General features: G+C 45.7%; 2 protein-coding genes across 4 annotated transcripts; one reads left to right on the plus strand and one right to left on the minus strand.

Annotated features, from left to right (window-relative positions):
- The first annotated feature begins 181 nt into the window (after positions 1-181).
- Positions 182-8807, plus strand: LOC113135122 (prolyl 4-hydroxylase subunit alpha-1-like). 2 transcript variants are annotated; one of them, XM_026314782.2, is made up of 15 exons: positions 182-267; positions 838-935; positions 1366-1462; positions 1528-1694; positions 1811-1948; positions 2072-2326; positions 2922-3106; positions 3185-3361; positions 3876-3946; positions 5742-5841; positions 5943-5996; positions 6125-6190; positions 6282-6350; positions 6843-6939; positions 7303-8807. In XM_026314782.2, the coding sequence occupies exons 2-15, from the start codon at positions 854-856 to the stop codon at positions 7371-7373; spliced, it is 1629 nt and encodes a 542-aa protein (XP_026170567.1). In that variant the 5' UTR covers positions 182-267; positions 838-853; the 3' UTR covers positions 7374-8807. The 2 variants fall into 2 exon arrangements, with proteins under 2 accessions (XP_026170567.1, XP_026170568.1); XM_026314783.2 differs by having other exon boundaries at positions 1543-1694.
- A 659-nt stretch (positions 8808-9466) lies between these two features.
- On the minus strand, positions 9467-20357 carry arg1 (arginase 1). 2 transcript variants are annotated; one of them, XM_026314786.2, is made up of 8 exons: positions 20107-20329; positions 19968-20040; positions 12959-13133; positions 12580-12739; positions 12401-12495; positions 12174-12278; positions 11262-11398; positions 9467-10068 (listed from the first exon to the last, which is right to left on the minus strand). In XM_026314786.2, the coding sequence occupies exons 1-8, from the start codon at positions 20215-20217 to the stop codon at positions 9905-9907; spliced, it is 1020 nt and encodes a 339-aa protein (XP_026170571.1). In that variant the 5' UTR covers positions 20218-20329; the 3' UTR covers positions 9467-9904. The 2 variants fall into 2 exon arrangements, 1 of the variants encoding a protein (XP_026170571.1); XR_003296129.2 differs by lacking the exon at positions 9467-10068 and having other exon boundaries at positions 11261-11398; positions 11519-12278; positions 20107-20357.
- Positions 20358-20528: the final 171 nt, after the last annotated feature.

Genomic DNA, 20528 nt, shown 5'->3' on the forward strand with positions numbered 1-20528 from the left:
AGTCAAACATTCAGATTAAATTGACTAAAACCAACAGATTCCACGGTTTTGTTGTCATTTCCAAATGTTTGTGTTACGCTGTGATTTCAGATTATTTAACAATTTATTTATTGGCTGCAATGCCGCCCCAGGCCGGTGGGGGCGCTGATGGTGGCGCTAACGGTGGCCGCTGATTTGGAACCAGGAGACGAAGGAGACTCAATGTTTGTGTTTGGCTCCTGAGCAGAAAACGAGGTTTCATTGTTTGTTCAGCTGCGATTAAATCAGGTGAGATTTGTTGTAGTTTCGGTTCTTCTTCCGGTAAAACGAGGCGAACAAACCCGGAAAAATAAGATGAAATCAGCCGGAAGCTCCTCAGGGACGTTGGGAGGCTGGAGGCGTTTATCTAGAAATTTCCTGAGCTGCGACAGAAACATCGCTGTTCAGTTTAATTTAACTATTAAACACAAACTGATCAATTTAAGTTAAATTAACTACCAAACAGTAACTTTTGATTTAGACCTTCAGATGTGTGGTTTCATAGTGTGTCTGTCTCCCAGTAAGATTAAACCTCCCAGTTCAGACCTGCACTGGTAAAACTGGGTCATAATCCTAATATTCAGTTTCAGGTTGATGTGAAGCTGAAAACTGCTCAGGACACAGGAACATGTGCTGGTTAGGTCTCATTTATTAAAGCGGGTTTTATTTTCAGCTTCATCTTCATTTGCAGGTACATTAAAATAAAATAAGTGGAGACTTTGGCAGGTGTGTGTGTGTGTGTGTGTGTGTGTGTGTGAGAGAGAGAGAGAGAGAGAGAGACACACCAAATGTTGATCCTAAAAACACTGCGGTGTCCAGGTTGTCTGTGATCCCGATGGCTGTCTGCTGCTGGTTACTGGTCCACGGCCTCCTCTTCACCTCCTCCTTCGCTCACAATGAATTCTTCACCTCCATTGGTGAGTAAATTCACTTGTCCGCTTTCTTCACACACCATCGAACGTCTGGAAGGTCAAACTGTCAGTTTCTTCTTCTATAAACTGGATTGAAAGCTAAAATCAGCGTGACCAGTTCTCCCAGTTACAAAAACACAGTTCCAGTTCACCTCCGGTGAGTTGGCCTGCAGGCAGAAATCTCAAACGGTGAAAAGCAGAAATATCTCACTGTGGCAGAGACACATGTAGCATTAGACATGTGACGTTATGAATCAATGGCTGTTAAACTGCTGGTTGGACAAACTAAGCAAGAAGACGTTAGTTTTAGGTTTTGACAGTTTATTGATCCGATAACTGATCGAGAAAATCTAGAGATTGATAATACAAATAATCAGTGGTCACTAAAAAAGTAAACGTGCTGGTGTGAATGAAGACGGGGTGTGTGTTTTCCCAGGTCAGATGACCGACCTGCTGTTCACTGAGAAGGACCTGGTCAGGTCTTTGAAGGACTACATCAGAGCGGAGGAGAACAAACTGGAGCAGATCAAGAAGTAAGAGACATTTCAGGTGTTGGAGTAATGAGAGAACAGATTTCACTCAGATCAGTTTGTGTGTGTTTGTGTGTGTCCAGGTGGGCCGACAAACTGGACGTCCTCTCTGCCGTTGCCACCCAGGACCCTGAAGGCTTCCTGGGACACCCGGTGAACGCCTTCAAACTGATGAAGCGGCTCAACACGGAGTGGGGGGAGCTGGAGAGCCTGGTGCTCACTGACATGTCTGATGGTACACGCTTTTATCCTTCTATACTTCTGAGGACATAGTGCACCCACTTGCCCCCAGGTTTTCCCAAGTCCTCCAGGCGTAAATGCACATGTGTTTGTTCCTCTGTGGTGTTTCAGTCTTCATCTCCAACCTCACCATCCAGAGGCAGCACTTCCCCGACGACAACGACCAGACCGGAGCTGCCAAAGCCCTGATGAGGCTGCAGGACACCTACCGGCTGGATACCAACACCATCTCCACCGGACAGCTGCCAGGTCAGCACGACCCCCAACAGGCCTGGACGTCCAGAAGGCATCAGTGTTTGAACTTACTCTATCTGGATCTTTTTGGGTTTGACAGGATGTTTTAACAGAACATTTGTCCCGTTGCCTGCTCAGGCTTGTCCTCTGCTGCTTTGTACCAGTCCTCTCTGACCGTGGACGACTGCTTCGACCTCGGGAAGGTGGCGTACTCAGAGGCAGACTACTACCACACGGAGCTGTGGATGGTTCAGGCCCTGAAGCAGCTGGACCAGGGGGACCAGTCCGGCGCCGTGGACGCCGTCACCATCCTGGACTACCTGAGCTACTCTGTGTACCAGCAGGGGGAGCTGGAGAGGGCGCTGCAGTTCACCAAGAGGCTGCTGGAGCTTGGTCAGTGACACTGTACATGGTTTATTTGAGTTAGTGCTCAGGTGCACAGGTGGACTGCAAGGCATGAAAGTTTTAGTCCAGATAAAAACTTCTGTACTTGTGGCAGCAGAGAAAAACCTGTTGGTAGCTTCTGAAGGGTTTTCTCCTGTGTTTGGTCTTTATTTCCGTAGCCTGCAGACGGTGCTGGAAGGATTTCGATCATTTAGATAATCCATAATACAAATTAAAAAATACTCCATGGTTTCATTAAGTGCTGGATTAAGAAGTAAAGTACTCTCTCTGCAGTAAAAGGTCCCCTCTGAATATCAGCCAGTTTAGCTCAGTGGTTCCCAACCTAGGGCTCGTGCCACACCAAGGGATCACCAGATAAATGTGAAGGGTCATGAGATGATGTGGAAATCTGACAAATTTGATATAATCCAGTGTCTCCATGTGTGTTTGTTAGTTCATGTTATTGGTTTCAAATCCTTAGAAGAGTCCGATCAGTGTAAGTCAATATGACAGTGCTGAGGTGTAAAATCGAGTAAATGTGGTTTTTCCTTCCTGAAGGTGAGAAAAGAGGAGATTTGAGTGAAAATGTTGTCTCTGTGCTTAGACCCAGCTCACCAGCGAGCCAACGGGAACCTGAAGTACTTTGAGTACCAGCTGAGCAAACAGAAGAAGGTGGAGGAGGGTGATGCTGAGGGGAGACAGAAGAGGGAGACCCGGGGTCAGGCTGATGATTACCTGCCGGAGAGGAAGACGTATGAACGGCTGTGTCGCGGCGAGGGCGTCAGGATGGTGAGGGGACGCAGGAAACAGATAAACACGTGTAAACCTGCCGGATGTTTGAGTTGCTGAGCGAGTTCTTTCTGACAGACCCCTCGCAGGCAGAGCCGTCTCTTCTGCCGTTACTTTGACAACGACCGCCACCCGAGGTACGTGATCGGCCCGGTGAAGCAGGAAGACGAGTGGGACCGCCCTCGCATCGTCCGGTACCACAACATCGTGTCAGACAAAGAGATGGAGAAGGTCAAAGAGCTGGCAAAACCCAGGGTGAGTCCAAACACCAGCTCACAGTCAGAAAAGAGACGCTTTAGCTTTTCTGTGGACTTTTTAAAAATGTATTAAACCTGAATGTGGGAAACTGTTTCCTGTGAGCAGCAGTTGGGACTGACAATAATTCACCCATTAATTAATAGATATTAACTGATCAACCCGCAGTCAATGACTCATAATGAAAACATGGGTTTAAAATGATTGAAAGTGCCGTGACCTTAATTTAAACTAATATGTATTGAAACTTCTAGTGTTGGTTATAAAGGGCAGGTCCCCTGATCTGAGGCCACTGTCTCTGCAACCTTCCTGTCAAATATCAAACAGAAACACTAAAGGAGCAAATATTCAGACAGTGTGTCCTCATTGTTATCACCCAAACACACCTGACACACACACACCTAGTGAGAAGATAAACGTCCTAACACGCAGCTCGTCAATGGATAAATGGGTGTGGGTTCCCCCGGGAGTCAGTGTGTGTGTCCCTGTAACTGTCGGCCGATTGGCTCCACAGCTGCGTCGAGCCACCATCTCCAACCCCGTAACCGGAGTCCTGGAGACGGCCCACTACCGCATCAGTAAGAGGTAAGACTGCCGAGCAGGAGGGCGTGTGCAGGTGGACGGCTGTCTCTGTCCTCTGTCCTCCCTCCTCTGTCCTCCCTCCTCTATCCTCCCCCCTCTGTCTTCTGTCCTCCCACCTCTGTCCTCCCCCCTCTGTCCTCTGTCCTCCCCCCTCTGTCTTCTGTCCTCCCACCTCTGTCCTCCTCCCTCCTCTGTCCTCCCCCTTTTGTCCTCCCCCCTTTGTCCTCTGTCCTCCCCCCTCTGTCTTCTGTCCTCCCACCTCTGTCCTCCCCCCTCTGTCCTCTGTCCTCCCCCCTCTGTCTTCTGTCCTCCCACCTCTGTCCTCCCCCCTCTGTCCTCCTCCCTCCTCTGTCCTCCCCCTTTTGTCCTCCCCCCTTTGTCCTCTGTCCTCCCACCTCTGTCCTCCCCCCTCTGTCCTCCTCCCCCCTCTGTCCTCTGTCCTCCCCTCTCTGTCCTCCCCCCTCTGTCCTCCCTCCTCTATCCTCCCCCCTCTGTCCTCCCTCCTCTATCCTCCCCCTCTGTCCTCTGTCCTCCCTCCTCTATCCTCCCCCTCTGTCCTCTGTCCTCCCTCCTCTGTCCTCCCCCTTTTGTCCTCCCCCCTTTGTCCTCTGTCCTCCTCCCTCTGTCTTCTGTCCTCCCACCTCTGTCCTCCCCCCTCTATCCTCCCCCCTCTGTCCTCTGTCCTCCCCCCTCTGTCCTCCCCCCTCTATCCTCTGCCCTCCCCCCTCTGTCCTCCCTCCTCTGTCCTCCCTCCTCTGTCCTCCCCCCTCTGTCCTCTGTCCTCCCCCCTCTGTCCTCCCCCCTCTGTCCTCCCTCCTCTGTCCTCCCTCCTCTGTCCTCCTCCCTCCTCTGTCCTCCCCCCTCTATCCTCCCCCCTCTATCCTCCCTCCTCTGTCCTCCCCCCTCTGTCCTCTGTCCTCCCCCCTCTGTCCTCCCCCCTCTGTCCTCCCCCCTCTATCCTCCCCCCTCTGTCCTCTGCCCTCCCCCCTCTGTCCTCCCTCCTCTGTCCTCCTCCCTCCTCTGTCCTCCCCCCTCTATCCTCCCCCCTCTGTCTTCCCTCCTCTGTCCTCCCCCCTCTGTCCTCCCCCCTCTGTCAGCAGCAGCAACAGGCTGATTAAGACATTTCAAATCTAATCTGTGCCGTAATGAAGCGTCATGTATTTATTCTATGCATGTTGTTCCTAGTCTTTATTGATCATCTTTATCAATCATTGCCTTTAAATTGAAAACATTCAACACGTTTCCTGTGGAGTTTTCAAACTCTCATTGGCTCTTCAGCTTTGTCCTGCAGGCAGCAGGCGAATCTTTCAGACAGCCAACGCCACTCTGAGGCCAAAAACACAGGCCACACGAGTACACCAACATAAATGTTAAGGATTTATTCTTTCAGTCAGTAGAAAAAAAGCATTTTGCCTCTGAGCGATGGCTGATCTGAGCAGGCTGAATAATGCAGGTTTTAATGAGCAGGTCTTCTTACTATGAAGACGTCAGAGGACAGGAGACAGAGTCCTGCTGCCTCCTGGACTGTAGCATCTGTGTCAGCCAGTGACCTGCCTCTCTGTCTCTTCTCTGTCTCTGTGTGTGTGACGCACTGATTGGTTTGCTAGCTCAGACAGGCAAACTGACCACGGCCCATTACAGAGTCTCCAAGAGCTGGACGGTGGCGTTACACCGCTGCTGTGGCCTCATTGGGTTCAGAGCCACAAATGCAGACTGATCCTGTGCCATTTAAATTGGAATCACTTCTGACGTACACACACGATGCATCACGTTTGTGTCGTCCTCTCTCTCCAATCAGCGCGTGGCTCGGAGCGTATGAACATCCAGTGGTCGACAAGATCAACCAGAGGATTGAAGACATCACCGGCCTGGACGTCACCACGGCCGAGGACCTGCAGGTCGTGTTACGACTGTTTTGTTTTCTGGTACCAGACGTCCTCGCTCTGTGGGTGTTTTGTGTTTTCTCAACTCTTCTGTATGAAACTGTGTGTGGATGCAGGTGGCCAACTACGGTGTCGGAGGGCAGTATGAACCACACTTCGACTTCGGACGGGTAAATAAATTTTAACTTCTAGAAATCAGACATTACATGTTTCAGTACAGTGATGGAGAATCAACAGTCATGGGCTTGTCCCACTCACCCACTGACTCGTCCACTGACTTGTCCACTTCCACTTGCAGAAAAATGAACCCGATGCTTTTGAAGAGTTGGGGACAGGAAATAGAATCGCCACCTGGCTGCTTTACGTCAGTAGCACCGACCTTTGGTAGAAATGGTATCAAAGTGCTGCAGCTCAGACTCAACATGGATAAACTGTCTGTCCCTCTTCATGTGCAGATGAGCGATGTACAGGCAGGGGGCGCCACAGTCTTCACTGATGCAGGAGCTGCTGTCTGGCCCAAAAAGGTACAGCTGATCATTCGTCAATCTCCAGGCTGTTTTCTCCGTTAATCAATTCATTTAGTCCTGTTTGATATTAACAACAGAGGAAAAAAGAAACCAGAAGTCCATATGATTCTGCCCAGTCCTGGTAAATTCGCAACATGTGTCCGATTAGATGTCAGAGCTAGTGTGAAGTATAAGGCTCATACGTTTGCTGCTGTTTGAACCAGCAGTCATTAGTCTCCACTTTATCATCACTAACCAGATACACGTTAATGGAAGCAGCTGTGCTGTGAGTTCGGCTCCTTCCGAATGTGTGGTAACAGACAGAGTTAGAGGCACTTGTCATATTCAGGAGCAGCCACAGAGCTGCTGAATGTGCTGAATGTGCTGAATGAGCTTAATGAGCCTAATGAGCTGCTGAACGCTGCGAACAAGCACTGGAGCCAAAACAGAAAAGACTGAAGACACGAGGGCTGGTGCCTGCAGCTCTAAAGAGACGTGCTGTGTCTCCAGGGGACGGCGGTGTTCTGGTACAACCTGCACCCCAGTGGAGAAGGAGACTACCGGACCAGACACGCTGCCTGTCCTGTTCTGGTCGGGAACAAGTGGGGTGAGTGAACAGCTGAACGGGGCGGTGAGCTGTTTGTATACTGTGGTTCCTGAACTGGAAACACTGGTTTCATTGTTGTGTTGGTTATTGCCAGAGCAAACAGGATGTGAGTGTGAAAACAGACGTTATTCACGGATGTTTTCTAACTTTAGTTTATCTGTTATTATTTTCATATGATTTAACATTTGTACATTTAATTTTCGATTTTTATTACTTATCATGTGACCCAGTATAGTAACCATAGCTACAGCTGTTTCCGCCTTTGTTGTGTACAGTTACTATGGAAACAGCGTCTCTGACTTTATGGTCACAGCTGTTTTTGCTGTTGCAGATACAGTGAAAAGTCGTCTTCTGTCTCTGCAGTGTCTAATAAGTGGATACACGAACGGGGGCAGGAGTTCAGGAGGCGCTGTGGCCTCCAGGAGACGGACTGACGAAGGCCTGATCAACACTCCTCCTCTTCCTCGCTCGTCAGTCTCTTCATACTGCTGAGTCTGTGGCTGCACATGTGATCTGACACATTTATTTTTATCCACAGCGTGAGTGAGCCTCTGGATGTTTGGTAGGCTTCCACTTCAAACACAAACTGAGAAACAGAATCTAGTTTTCAGTCATTAAACAAAATCCTGTTCTGGGGCTGTGATCAGGCAGGATGCCCTGAAACTGAATCCCTTCATGTTTTACCCCGAGCTCTATGAATTTAGTCACCGATTTTAAAAGGTTAATGGAAAAACTTGGCCTTTCTGTTTAGGATTCATTGTGAAGTGTGTTAGACGTTAACATGCAGATATGTGGAGCTTCTCGGTCGGTGCCTTTGTTACTGTTTCTACTACAAAATCTGACTGTTACCTGAAGCTGCTGCAGCTTTGAACACTTTCATTTTTCATAGCAGCTACTCTTCATATCACGTTCGGTTCATTTAAGCATAACTCAGGTCTGTTACAACCTGTGGTGTGTAGTTTGAGGTGCCGTTTCATTGTTTTTGTTACAGATATCCATTTATTACTTTTAATCATTACCATTATTAATCATTGGCTCTTTCAGCTTCCTCAGATTTGTGTAAAAAGAGAAATTCTAGAAGTAACTAATTCACAAATTTCTGCCATTTTTTCATTGATAAATGAAGAATGAATATATAATAATAATTAATAGAGTAATATGATCATATTTTGGGTAAAACTTTATCTGTGTTCATGCGTAATTTAGTTTAACAAGAAAAAAAACTTGTGGCCCGATGTGAAACCATAATTACGTGAAAAATGACCTTGTGATCACATGCTCTTATTTTGAAAAGCAGCACAGATGTTCCATGAAGAGCGCCAAAACACATGATAAAGCTCAAAAACAGACTGAGTCCAGTGGGAGGGACTCAACCTTTAGATTTTAAAACTTCTTGTGGCTGCTGTTCGTTGTGGCCCTTGGGCTCAGGAGGATCAATAGCTTTGATGGACACGTTGATGGGCAGTTTCTCGCATTCAGTCAACGTGACACTGACACTGGTCACTACTGTCACACCATGGGTGACGCCCCCCCAGACTGGTTACACCCCGTTTTCCACCAATACCAGTGTGTTGGAGCCGTTTCAGCCTCGAGGTCGTTCACACAGGGCAGGACCAACAGCAGATAAACACTGACATGAACAGGAAGTCCAGCTGGTCCCCACACACACACACACACACACACCTACACCTGCCTATTGTTCTGCATGTCAGCCCAAAAAATCTGCTTTTCCTTTATGCAAATGTGTAAAGTTGGTGCAATGACTGTTAAGAAATAATGTGAAGAGTGTGGAAGACGTGTCGTGTACGATGATGTCAAATATGTGTTTTAATCAGGATGAATAAAGTCGAACATGCTGCTGCCACAGAGCAAAACATCTGATCTGTTGACCTGAAAACTAATGAGAGCGACTTTGCAGCTTTGGCCACAGCTACAGTTAAAAGTCAGGCATGTTGTACACACCGATGGGTGCGGGGCACGGCGGTGGGCTCAGTGCTGCCGTTTCATCCTGTGACTCGGTCTGACCTCACCTGACCTCACCCGACCCGGTTCGGTTTGACGTGACTTCTCTGGGCCTCGTGTTACCAGACTCGACAGAATGTGCTTGACTCGCTTTGACTCAGCTTAAATCCACACAACCTGAATCCACTTGACCTGACTCAACCCACCTGGACTCTCTGTGACTCGAGCTGTGACTCGAGAGTACATCAGATGTGTGTGTTTCAGTACGTGGTGCGCTGATGTTGTGGCTGCAAGTTATTTACTCCTGTGTAGTTTCATCTGTGACAGAATATCAGACTTCATTCATTCCTGTTGGTTTGTTTATAAAAATCTTATTCTGATAAAAATACGATATTTTCCTCTGAACTGGATCAAAGTATAGAATGAAAATCAGTAAAGTACCTGAAGTTACAACTGTAGTACAAACTGACCCTTTTTATCCATTGAGTACTCATATACTTAATAAGCTTATACTTGCAGTATCTTTACAGCTGCATCAGTACTTTGATTTGACTCCTCCCACCGGTGGATCAGAAGCACTTTATTGTATTTTCAAAATACAAAACATTGTTTTTCATTGATTTAAAAGATGAGGTCGGAGGTTTTATATCAAATCCAAGTCATTTTGTCATGATTTCATTAGACTGGTCTGTCCAACAGGACAAGTGATCTGAAGACATCACTGTTGACTTCTTTAGTCTTTGGACTAGTTCGTTAGTTAATTAGTTAACTAGTTAATTAAATTAATGACAGGTTGCGCTTTTTTTTTGGTGCTAAATGAAGCAGAGGGTACACGGGAAGATGATTGGGCAGTGCTGCATCTTTGGTTTAAAGGGTCACACATCAAATGCTTTGTGCTGTTCACTGAAGAATCCTGGGTATTGAAGTTTAATGTTCTGGTGTTTTAATGTGGAAACGAGATGTTCTGATCACAGTGCAGTCGGAGAGGTCGGCGGCAGCCTCTTCACGGCTCAGGCAGGTGGTAATCCGACGGGTGATACCCCTCACGGACGCGTCCGAAACAGCCCAGCAGCAGGTCTATGGCCGTGTTGACTGTGGACTGGACCTGCTGCTCCGTCTGACCCCTGAGAGGATTCACCTCCACCATGTCCACCGCCGACAGGAGCCCTGCAGGACCAGCACAGGTACGTTCAGACTGACGCAGATCGACCACAAAGACACTGGAAATAGGTGGCTGTGGTCGTTCTGTCTTCGTGGTGGTTTTCAGTGTCTGTGCTCGTCTGTCTAGTCTGATCCCTCAGTTTGTGGTTGTTTTGTGTCTCTGGATATAAAATGACCACAAACTGAGAAACCAGACAACAACAAACTTAACAGTCATGACATTTCAAATCTGGTCACACTGAGTGTTTCATTTTGTGACTGCAATGAAGTTTGTTCAGGTCATTTTGTGTCTAAACAAAAACCTGACGACTGCAGAGACGCCAAATCATCACAAAATGACCACGAGCTGAGGCAGAACATCTGTGGTTATGTCACGTGTCTTTGGTTGGGGTCTCTGTAGTCTGAGTCCTCAGTTTGTGGTTGGGGTCTCTGTAGTCTGAGTCCTCAGTTTGTGGTTGGGTTCTCTGTAGTCTGAGTCCTCAGTTTGTGGTTGGGGTCTCTGTAGTCTGAGTCCTCAGTTTGTGGTTGGGTTCTCTGTAGTCTGAGTCCTCAGTTTGTGGTTGGGGTCTCTGTAGTCTGAGTCCTCAGTTTGTGGTTGGGGTCTCTGTAGTCTGAGTCCTCAGTTTGTGGTTGGGGTCTCTGTAGTCTGAGTCCTCAGTTTGTGGTTGGGGTCTCTGTAGTCTGAGTCCTCAGTTTGTGGTTGGGTTCTCTGTAGTCTGAGTCCTCAGTTTGTGGTTGGGGTCTCTGTAGTCTGAGTCCTCAGTTTGTGGTTGGGGTCTCTGTAGTCTGAGTCCTCAGTTTGTGGTTGGGTTCTCTGTAGTCTGAGTCCTCAGTTTGTGGTTGGGTTCTCTGTAGTCTGAGTCCTCAGTTTGTGGTTGGGGTCTCTGTAGTCTGAGTCCTCAGTTTGTGGTTGGGTTCTCTGTAGTCTGAGTCCTCAGTTTGTGGTTGGGGTCTCTGTAGTCTGAGTCCTCAGTTTGTGGTTGGGTTCTCTGTAGTCTGAGTCCTCAGTTTGTGGTTGGGGTCTCTGTAGTCTGAGTCCTCAGTTTGTGGTTGGGTTCTCTGTAGTCTGAGTCCTCAGTTTGTGGTTGGGGTCTCTGTAGTCTGAGTCCTCAGTTTGTGGTTGTTTTGCATGAAGAGACAGTCAAAGTACTGGGTATCACTGGTCATTTTGAGGCTGTGCTCTAACTGAGCACTTGTACCTGTCTGACAAATGTATTCAGTGATGTACACCCCCTCTCTGTAGGTGAGTCCTCCCACTACTGGTGTCCCGGTTGCCGGGGTAACAGACGGGTCAATGGCATCGATGTCGTAGCTCAGGTGAATCGGTTTCTTCACTCTGTGAAATCAGCACCACATCCATTTAGTGGCTGTTCTGGAGCTTTTGATCAGGCAGTTGTCATGAAGCTGTAATGAAATTTAAAGGCTTCACATATTAATAATGAACTTCAAATCTTACTGCACAAATCACACAGCTGGAGCTGAACATAATCAATAAATGACAGAGCCGCCCTCAGAAAGTTTCCGGGCGGCCAAAGGTTTCACCTCAGTGTATCTACAAAAATGAACGTGCACATAGATCAGCCATTAAAGATCAATAAGTGAAGAAAATGTGATTTGGCTGTGAATCATTAAAAGGCTGAACTGAAATCTGGGCTGTTGCACAAGAAGAGAAGCTCCCCTCCCTGTCACAGCTGTCGCTGGGTCCCACCAGGTCTGTCCTTTCATAGTCAAACAAAATAACTTGAAACCAGCGTGGAAACGGCTCCACAGTCCCGTGGACGTAGTCCACTTTCACAGTTTCCTCAAACCACCCAGGGAAATGTGCAGCAGGCCTGACATCAGTTTGTTTCCCAAAGTCTCTTCATGTTGACAGAAGGATTCTAAAGAACCTTTGGACATGAAGAATAACAACAATAACTTCTACATGTGTGTTCATCAGCCCAAGTCCAGTAACAGCTGTTCAGTCACCAGCAGCTGGACTGAGGGAAGCAGACCTGACCTGTGTGTGCGTGTGCGTGTGTGTGTGTGCGTGCGTGTGTGTGTGTGTGCGTGCGTGTGTGTGTGTGTGTGTGTGTGTGTGCGTGCGTGCGTGTGTGTGTGTGTGTGTGTACTTTGCAAAGAGATAGTCACACGTCTCCTCCATGACTCGGCCCACTCCGAGCTGGTCCACCTGGGAAATGGAGAACACCTTCACACCGAGCAGCTTCAGGATGTAACTGTGAAAATAAAGTTCAGAGCTTCAGATGTTCATGTTCCAAACTGAAACAACTTCCTGGAGTACTTCCCTCCCACACAGAATCCTCAATCTGGCTTTGGATGTGATTTCTGAGACACTTACTGCTCTCCTGGATCCACCTCTCTCAGACCGATGTAGACCAGGTCTTTGGCAGAGACACACGGTTTGATCCAGGAGAAGTTTGGCAATACAGGAACCTGGTGACACACAGAACCACCTTCACTCACCCTGAGAAACTGGGTGCAGATGTTTGGGTGTGACAGGTGTGTCCCAGGCCTCACCTTGGACCTCAGCTCGTGGAGGACGTAGGACATCGACTGCCCGTGGATGTTCCCTGTGGGCGTGGTCAGTGGCGTGTTGATGTCGGCGTGAGCGTCGACCCACACGACGCTCAGCTCCCCGACCGCCGCCGAGTGACCGTGGATGGACCCGATGGCCAGACTGAAACCAGAGGTTATTACACATCTGGAAACACCAGCATCCGTTGATTCTTTGTGCAGGTTTGTCACAGGTTAATTAATTGACTACTGACCAATCATCAGACAGAATCGTCACTAAAGACTCTGCTGCTCTGTGAGGACGTTCACTATTCAGCCTGTGCCTCTTAGTTCAGGTGTTTCATGGGGCTGTTACTGCGGTACAGACTCTGGGTACTCGTACCTGTGGTCTCCTCCCAGCATCACTGACGTGTGTCCATCCTTCTTCGCAGCCTGCACCGCCTCCGACAGCCTCTGGTTGGCGCTGCCCACGGCCCGCGCACGTTTCACCCGCCCCACGGGATGATCCCCGACCACGTCCTCAAAGACCAGGTTCCCATAATCCTTCACTGCACAGCCTGCGAAGTCATTAAGTAAATTTACTCAAGTACATCAGTACAGTTCTGAGGTATTAGTACTTTACCTGAGTATTTCCATGTTGTGCTACTTCATCCTTGGACTTCACTACATGTCAGAGTCAAACCTTGGACTTTTTCCTGCTCTACATTTACCTGATAACTTTAGTTCCTTTTCAGGATCAGATGGATCCAACAAAATACAGACTGATCATCAAACTTTATTGATCCCTGGGGGGAAATTCCCAAGATACCCAGCAGTATATAAAGTACTACAAATTAGAAGTATATAAGGTAGTTAACGTCAGCTACCCAGCAGTATATAAAGTACTACAAATTAGAAGTATATAAGGTAGTTAACATCAGCTACCCAGCAGTATATAAAGTACTTCAAATTAGAAGTATATAAGGTAGTTAATGTCAGCTATCCGGCGGTATATGAAGTACTTCAAATTAGAAGTATATGAGGTAGTTAACGTCAGCTACCCGGCCGTATATAAAGTACTTCAAAATAGAAGTATATAAGGTAGTTAACGTCAGCTATCCGGCGGTATATGAAGTACTTCAAATTAGAAGTATATGAGGTAGTTAACGTCAGCTACCCAGCGGTATATAAAGTACTTCAAATTAGAAGTATATAAGGTAGTTAACGTCAGCTACCCAGCAGTATATAAAGTACTTCAAATTAGAACAGCTACCCAGCAGTATATAAAGTACTTCAAATTAGAAGTATATGAGGTAGTTAACGTCAGCTATCCGGCGGTATATGAAATACTTCAAATTAGAAGTATATGAGGTAGTTAACATCAGCTATCCGGCGGTATATAAAGTACTTCAAATTAGAAGTACATAAGGTAGTTAACGTCAGCTACCCGGCGGTATATAAAGTACTTCAAATTAGAAGTACATAAGGTAGTTAACGTCAGCTACCCAGCAGTATATAAAGTACTTCAAATTAGAACAGCTACCCAGCAGTATATAAAGTACTTCAAATTAGAAGTACATAAGGTAGTTAACGTCAGCTACCCGGCGGTATATAAAGTACTTCAAATTAGAAGTACATAAGGTAGTTAACGTCAGCTACCCGGCGGTATATAAAGTACTTCAAATTAGAAGTACATAAGGTTGTTAACGTCAGCTACCCGGCGGTATATAAAGTACTTCAAATTAGAAGTACATAAGACGTCAGCTACCCGGCGGTATATAAAGTACTTCAAATTAGAAGTATATAAGGTAGTTAACGTCAGCTACCCAGCAGTATATAAAGTACTTCAAATTAGAAGTATATAAGGTAGTTAACGTCAGCTACCCAGCGGTATATAAAGTACTTCAAATTAGAAGTATATAAGGTAGTTAACATCAGCTACCCAGCGGTATATAAAGTACTTCAAATTAGAAGTACATAAGGTAGTTAACGTCAGCTACCCAGCAGTATATAAAGTACTTCAAATTAGAACAGCTACCCAGCAGTATATAAAGTACTTCAAATTAGAAGTACATAAGGTAGTTAACGTCAGCTACCCGGCGGTATATAAAGTACTTCAAATTAGAAGTACATAAGGTAGTTAACGTCAGCTACCCGGCGGTATATAAAGTACTTCAAATTAGAAGTACATAAGGTTGTTAACGTCAGCTACCCGGCGGTATATAAAGTACTTCAAATTAGAAGTACATAAGACGTCAGCTACCCGGCGGTATATAAAGTACTTCAAATTAGAAGTATATAAGGTAGTTAACGTCAGCTACCCAGCAGTATATAAAGTACTTCAAATTAGAAGTATATAAGGTAGTTAACGTCAGCTACCCAGCGGTATATAAAGTACTTCAAATTAGAAGTATATAAGGTAGTTAACATCAGCTACCCAGCAGTATATAAAGTACTTCAAATTAGAAGTATATAAGGTAGTTAACGTCAGCTATCCGGCGGTATATGAAGTACTTCAAATTAGAAGTATATAAGGTAGTTAACGTCAGCTATCCGGCGGTATATAAAGTACTTCAAATTAGAAGTATATGAGGTAGTTAACGTCAGCTACCCAGCGGTATATAAAGTACTTCAAATTAGAAGTATATAAGGTAGTTAACGTCAGCTACCCAGCAGTATATAAAGTACTTCAAATTAGAACAGCTACCCAGCAGTATATAAAGTACTTCAAATTAGAAGTATATGAGGTAGTTAACGTCAGCTATCCGGCGGTATATGAAATACTTCAAATTAGAAGTATATGAGGTAGTTAACGTCAGCTATCCGGCGGTATATGAAATACTTCAAATTAGAAGTATATGAGGTAGTTAACATCAGCTATCCGGCGGTATATAAAGTACTTCAAATTAGAAGTACATAAGGTAGTTAACGTCAGCTACCCGGCGGTATATAAAGTACTTCAAATTAGAAGTACATAAGGTAGTTAACGTCAGCTACCCAGCAGTATATAAAGTACTTCAAATTAGAACAGCTACCCAGCAGTATATAAAGTACTTCAAATTAGAAGTACATAAGGTAGTTAACGTCAGCTACCCGGCGGTATATAAAGTACTTCAAATTAGAAGTACATAAGGTAGTTAACGTCAGCTACCCGGCGGTATATAAAGTACTTCAAATTAGAAGTACATAAGGTAGTTAACGTCAGCTACCCGGCGGTATATAAAGTACTTCAAATTAGAAGTACATAAGGTTGTTAATGTCAGCTACCCGGCGGTATATAAAGTACTTCAAATTAGAAGTACATAAGACGTCAGCTACCCGGCGGTATATAAAGTACTTCAAATTAGAAGTATATAAGGTAGTTAACGTCAGCTACCCAGCAGTATATAAAGTACTTCAAATTAGAAGTATATAAGGTAGTTAACGTCAGCTACCCAGCGGTATATAAAGTACTTCAAATTAGAAGTATATAAGGTAGTTAACATCAGCTACCCAGCAGTATATAAAGTACTTCAAATTAGAAGTATATAAGGTAGTTAACGTCAGCTATCCGGCGGTATATGAAGTACTTCAAATTAGAAGTATATGAGGTAGTTAACGTCAGCTACCCGGCGGTATATAAAGTACTTCAAATTAGAAGTATATAAGGTAGTTAACGTCAGCTACCCAGCAGTATATAAAGTACTTCAAATTAGAAGTATATAAGGTAGTTAACATCAGCTACCCAGCAGTATATAAAGTACTTCAAATTAGAAGCATATAAGGTAGTTAACGTCAGCTATCCGGCGGTATATGAAGTACTTCAAATTAGAAGTATATGAGGTAGTTAACGTCAGCTACCCGGCGGTATATAAAGTACTTCAAATTAGAAGTATATAAGGTAGTTAACGTCAGCTATCCGGCGGTATATGAAGTACTTCAAATTAGAAGTATATGAGGTAGTTAACGTCAGCTACCCAGCGGTATATAAAGTACTTCAAATTAGAAGTATATAAGGTAGTTAACGTCAGCTACCCAGCAGTATATAAAGTACTTCAAATTAGAACAGCTACCCAGCAGTATATAAAGTACTTCAAATTAGAAGTATATGAGGTAGTTAACGTCAGCTATCCGGCGGTATATGAAGTACTTCAAATTAGAAGTAGGCTATATGAGGTAGTTAACGTCAGCTATCCGGCGGTATATAAAGTACTTCAAATTAGAAGTACATAAGGTAGTTAACGTCAGCTACCCGGCGGTATATAAAGTACTTCAAATTAGAAGTATATAAGGTAGTTAACGTCAGCTACCCGGCGGTATATAAAGTACTTCAAATTAGAAGTACATAAGGTAGTTAACGTCAGCTACCCAGCGGTATATAAAGTACTTCAAATTAGAAGTACATAAGGTAGTTAACGTCAGCTACCCGGCGGTATATAAAGTACTTCAAATTAGAAGTATATAAGGTAGTTAACGTCAGCTACCCGGCGGTATATAAAGTACTTCAAATTAGAAGTACATAAGGTAGTTAACGTCAGCTACCCGGCGGTATATAAAGTACTTCAAATTAGAAGTACATAAGGTAGTTAACGTCAGCTACCCAGCGGTATATAAAGTACTTCAAATTAGAAGTACATAAGGTAGTTAACGTCAGCTACCCGGCGGTATATAAAGTACTTCAAATTAGAAGTACATGAGGTAGTTAACGTCAGCTACCCAGCGGTATATAAAGTACTTCAAATTAGAAGTATATAAGGTAGTTAACGTCAGCTACCCAGCAGTATATAAAGTACTTCAAATTAGAAGTATATAAGGTAGTTAACGTCAGCTACCCAGCAGTATATAAAGTACTTCAAATTAGAAGTATATAAGGTAGTTAACGTCAGCTACCCAGCAGTATATAAAGTACTTCAAATTAGAAGTATATAAGGTAGTTAACATCAGCTCCAACATTAAAGTGATCAACACAATAATCATCAATAATTAGAATCCAATAATATCAGATCCATTTATGTGAAATGGGCCATTCTGCACAATGAGTACTTTTATTTTGGATACTTCATGTACATTTGGATGATGGTACTTTTGGACTTTTGCTGCAGTGACATTTGGATGCAGGACTTTTACTTGGAACGCAGTGGTAATACTGTGGTATTTCTCCTGTTACTGCAGTAAATGATCAGGGCTGCACTTTGTTTGTTTTTCTTACACAACTTTTTAACTGAGAATGGTTGCAGGTTAATTTTCCCAGAATTCTCTTGGTGTTGTGTGGAAATCATGTTTCCTTCAGTGCATCCAAACATCTGGACTCACCCTGGCCCTCTAACCTGCAGCAAGTTCAACAAAGTATAAAACGAAGTACTTTGACTCCAGCTTTGACCTGGAGTCTTCTCCACTTATTAAACTGCATGTGGGACCTCTTTCCCCCAGATCTTGTCTCGGAGGCTGCACACAGGCAGGTTGGCAGGAAGACCTGCAAGACATTGTCCAGGCCCGAGAAGATTCCGCATACCCCCTTAGTCCTAACCAGGGTCCCAGGGGTCTGCTGGAGCCTATCCCAGCTCTCTCTGGGTGAAAGGCAGGGGTCCACCCTGGACAGGTCCCCAGTCCATCACAGGGCCACATAGAGACAAACAACCTCACACACTCACACTCACTCCTATGGGCAATTTAGAGTCACCAATCAACCTGACATACATGTTTTTGGACTGTGGGAGGAAACCAGAGTACCTGGAGAAAACCCACACAAGCACAGGGAGAACATGCAGACTCCACACAGAAAGGCCCCTGATGGGTTTCAAACCAGGAACCTTCTTGCTGTGAGGCAACAGTACTAACCACTTACCACCATGCCGCCCTAAAACAAACATTTGATCTATATTTTTATTTACACTGAATATTATCCTGAACACAGTGCTCTTTCAGTAAAGTCCAGCAGGTGTACTCAGGTGTGGTCACTCCAGTGACATCACTACTGGGCGTGGCTACAGGTCCAGAAGACTGAACCTTTAACCAACATGTTAAGTTTGTCCTCAGTAACGTGTTTCCTGCCACTAACCCAGATCTGTTTCCATGAGGGATTGAGGTGGACCGAGCTGCTTTAACAAACCGACTCAGGCCACGTGCAGCACTAATCCAGTTCAGAGCAGGACACTGCAGCAGGTTCACTCTCAGGTTCCAGATTTAGCCTGAAAGCTGAGTCTGCTCCCACCTGGTCCCAGACTGTTCCTTCAAATTCATTAGCTGACTGTCGATTTGAAGTCACATTAAACAAAAAAATAAATACCCCAACATATTGTGAGAAGGCGTAAATACCCCAACATACTGTGAGAAGGCGTAAATACCCCAACATACTGTGAGAAGGCGTAAATACCCCAACATACTGTGAGAAGGCGTAAATACCCCAACATACTGTGAGAAGGCGTAAATACCCCAACATACTATACTGAGACATAAATACCCCTAACATACTGTACTGAGACATAAATACCCCTAACATACTGTACTGAGACATAAATACCCCAACATACTATACTGAGACATAAATACCCCAACATACTGTACTGGGACATGAATGTCTGCTCCCACCCTGTCCACATCCAGCTCCCAGTCCATCAGCACAAGACCCCCCAGGGATGTGTGCTCCCCCCTCCATGCAAGTGACTGCGTCTCTTCTGTTAAACTGCTGAAGTTTGCAGACAACACGACGGTCTCACCTGAGAACCCCCCCCCCGATCAGCACTGTATCAGCTGTGGAGACCTTCAGGTTTCTGAGATCCACAGCCAAATACGACTGGAACAGACTCCAAAGGACAGTTTAGGCTGCAGAACCCTGTGTCCAACCTGCCCCCCATTGAGGACCTGGGCACCTCAAGTATCAAGAGGAGGGCAGATGGTTTCTGCAGACCACATCCTGGTGGACAGACTGTTTGAGTCCTCCCCTCTGGACAGTGTTACAGAACATTGTGTGCCAAAACCACCCGACCCAGAATAGTTTCTGTCCAGTTGTCCTCACACTGATGGACAGCTAACCCTGCGGTATTTGTCCCCATGCACTAAATGAAACGATGTAAGTATCTGTGAATATACAACAGTCACCCTTTTTATTTTATGTGTATTTATTGCTAACTGATGACTAAGCACAATGTTCCGGAGTCCAGTTCTAACTTGGCAATAAATCTAATTCTGATCCAAAATACATGTAAGAAACTTTAAAACTTCACTGATCCCCGGTGGAAACTACCCGTTTCTACTGTTACTGCAGTAAATGATACTCGGTCCTTATTTCCTGCTGATTATTCAGAGGGGGTTTCCATTATTTTGTCCACCCCGTTTCTATTAACGAGGCTAACAACAGAACCACCCTCAGGACTCTATTCCTAATAAACTGAGCTCTGCCGGTGATACACCGGTCTGGGGAGTCCAGGACTCACCTTGCTCCTGCAGTCTGTGCAGCAGTCCCGCAGCTCGGATCTGGTCCGGTCCGGTCTCCACTCCGGCTCTGGGCTGCAGCAGAAGTAGTAGTTACAGCCGGTCGTAAGCGCGCACAGACACGCTGAGCCGTGCACTCACCTGTCCTTTGGAGAAAGGTGCCCCGATGATCCCCGCAGACCGCACCTGCTGATGAAGGCTCCGTGTGGAAACGGCCACCGCGAGCTGCCGCAACATCCACGCGCTCCTCATGGTGACACACACACACACACACACACCGACACCGACCGGAGCGTCCTTAAAATTACCCCGTGACGTCACTGCCCGGCCTGTGGGCGGCGGCGGGACACCGAGAGTGACGTCACTGGCTTAATGTCGGTCCGGTTTTTGTCGTTTCCAACTTTCCAAACAAAATTTAAAGTTTGGGACCGGGGCGTGATGCGTTCGAGGTCAGTCCACGGTCACAGCCAATCACAGCCGCCCCTGTGTTATTACTGAATATCTATTGATCGGTAATCGGATTGATTGGTGAAGTCACAGCTGCAGTCGCTTAACGCTGACGT

This window comes from Mastacembelus armatus, chromosome 19 (assembly GCF_900324485.2).
Source record: "Mastacembelus armatus chromosome 19, fMasArm1.2, whole genome shotgun sequence".
Classification (NCBI taxonomy): Eukaryota; Metazoa; Chordata; class Actinopteri; order Synbranchiformes; family Mastacembelidae; genus Mastacembelus; species Mastacembelus armatus.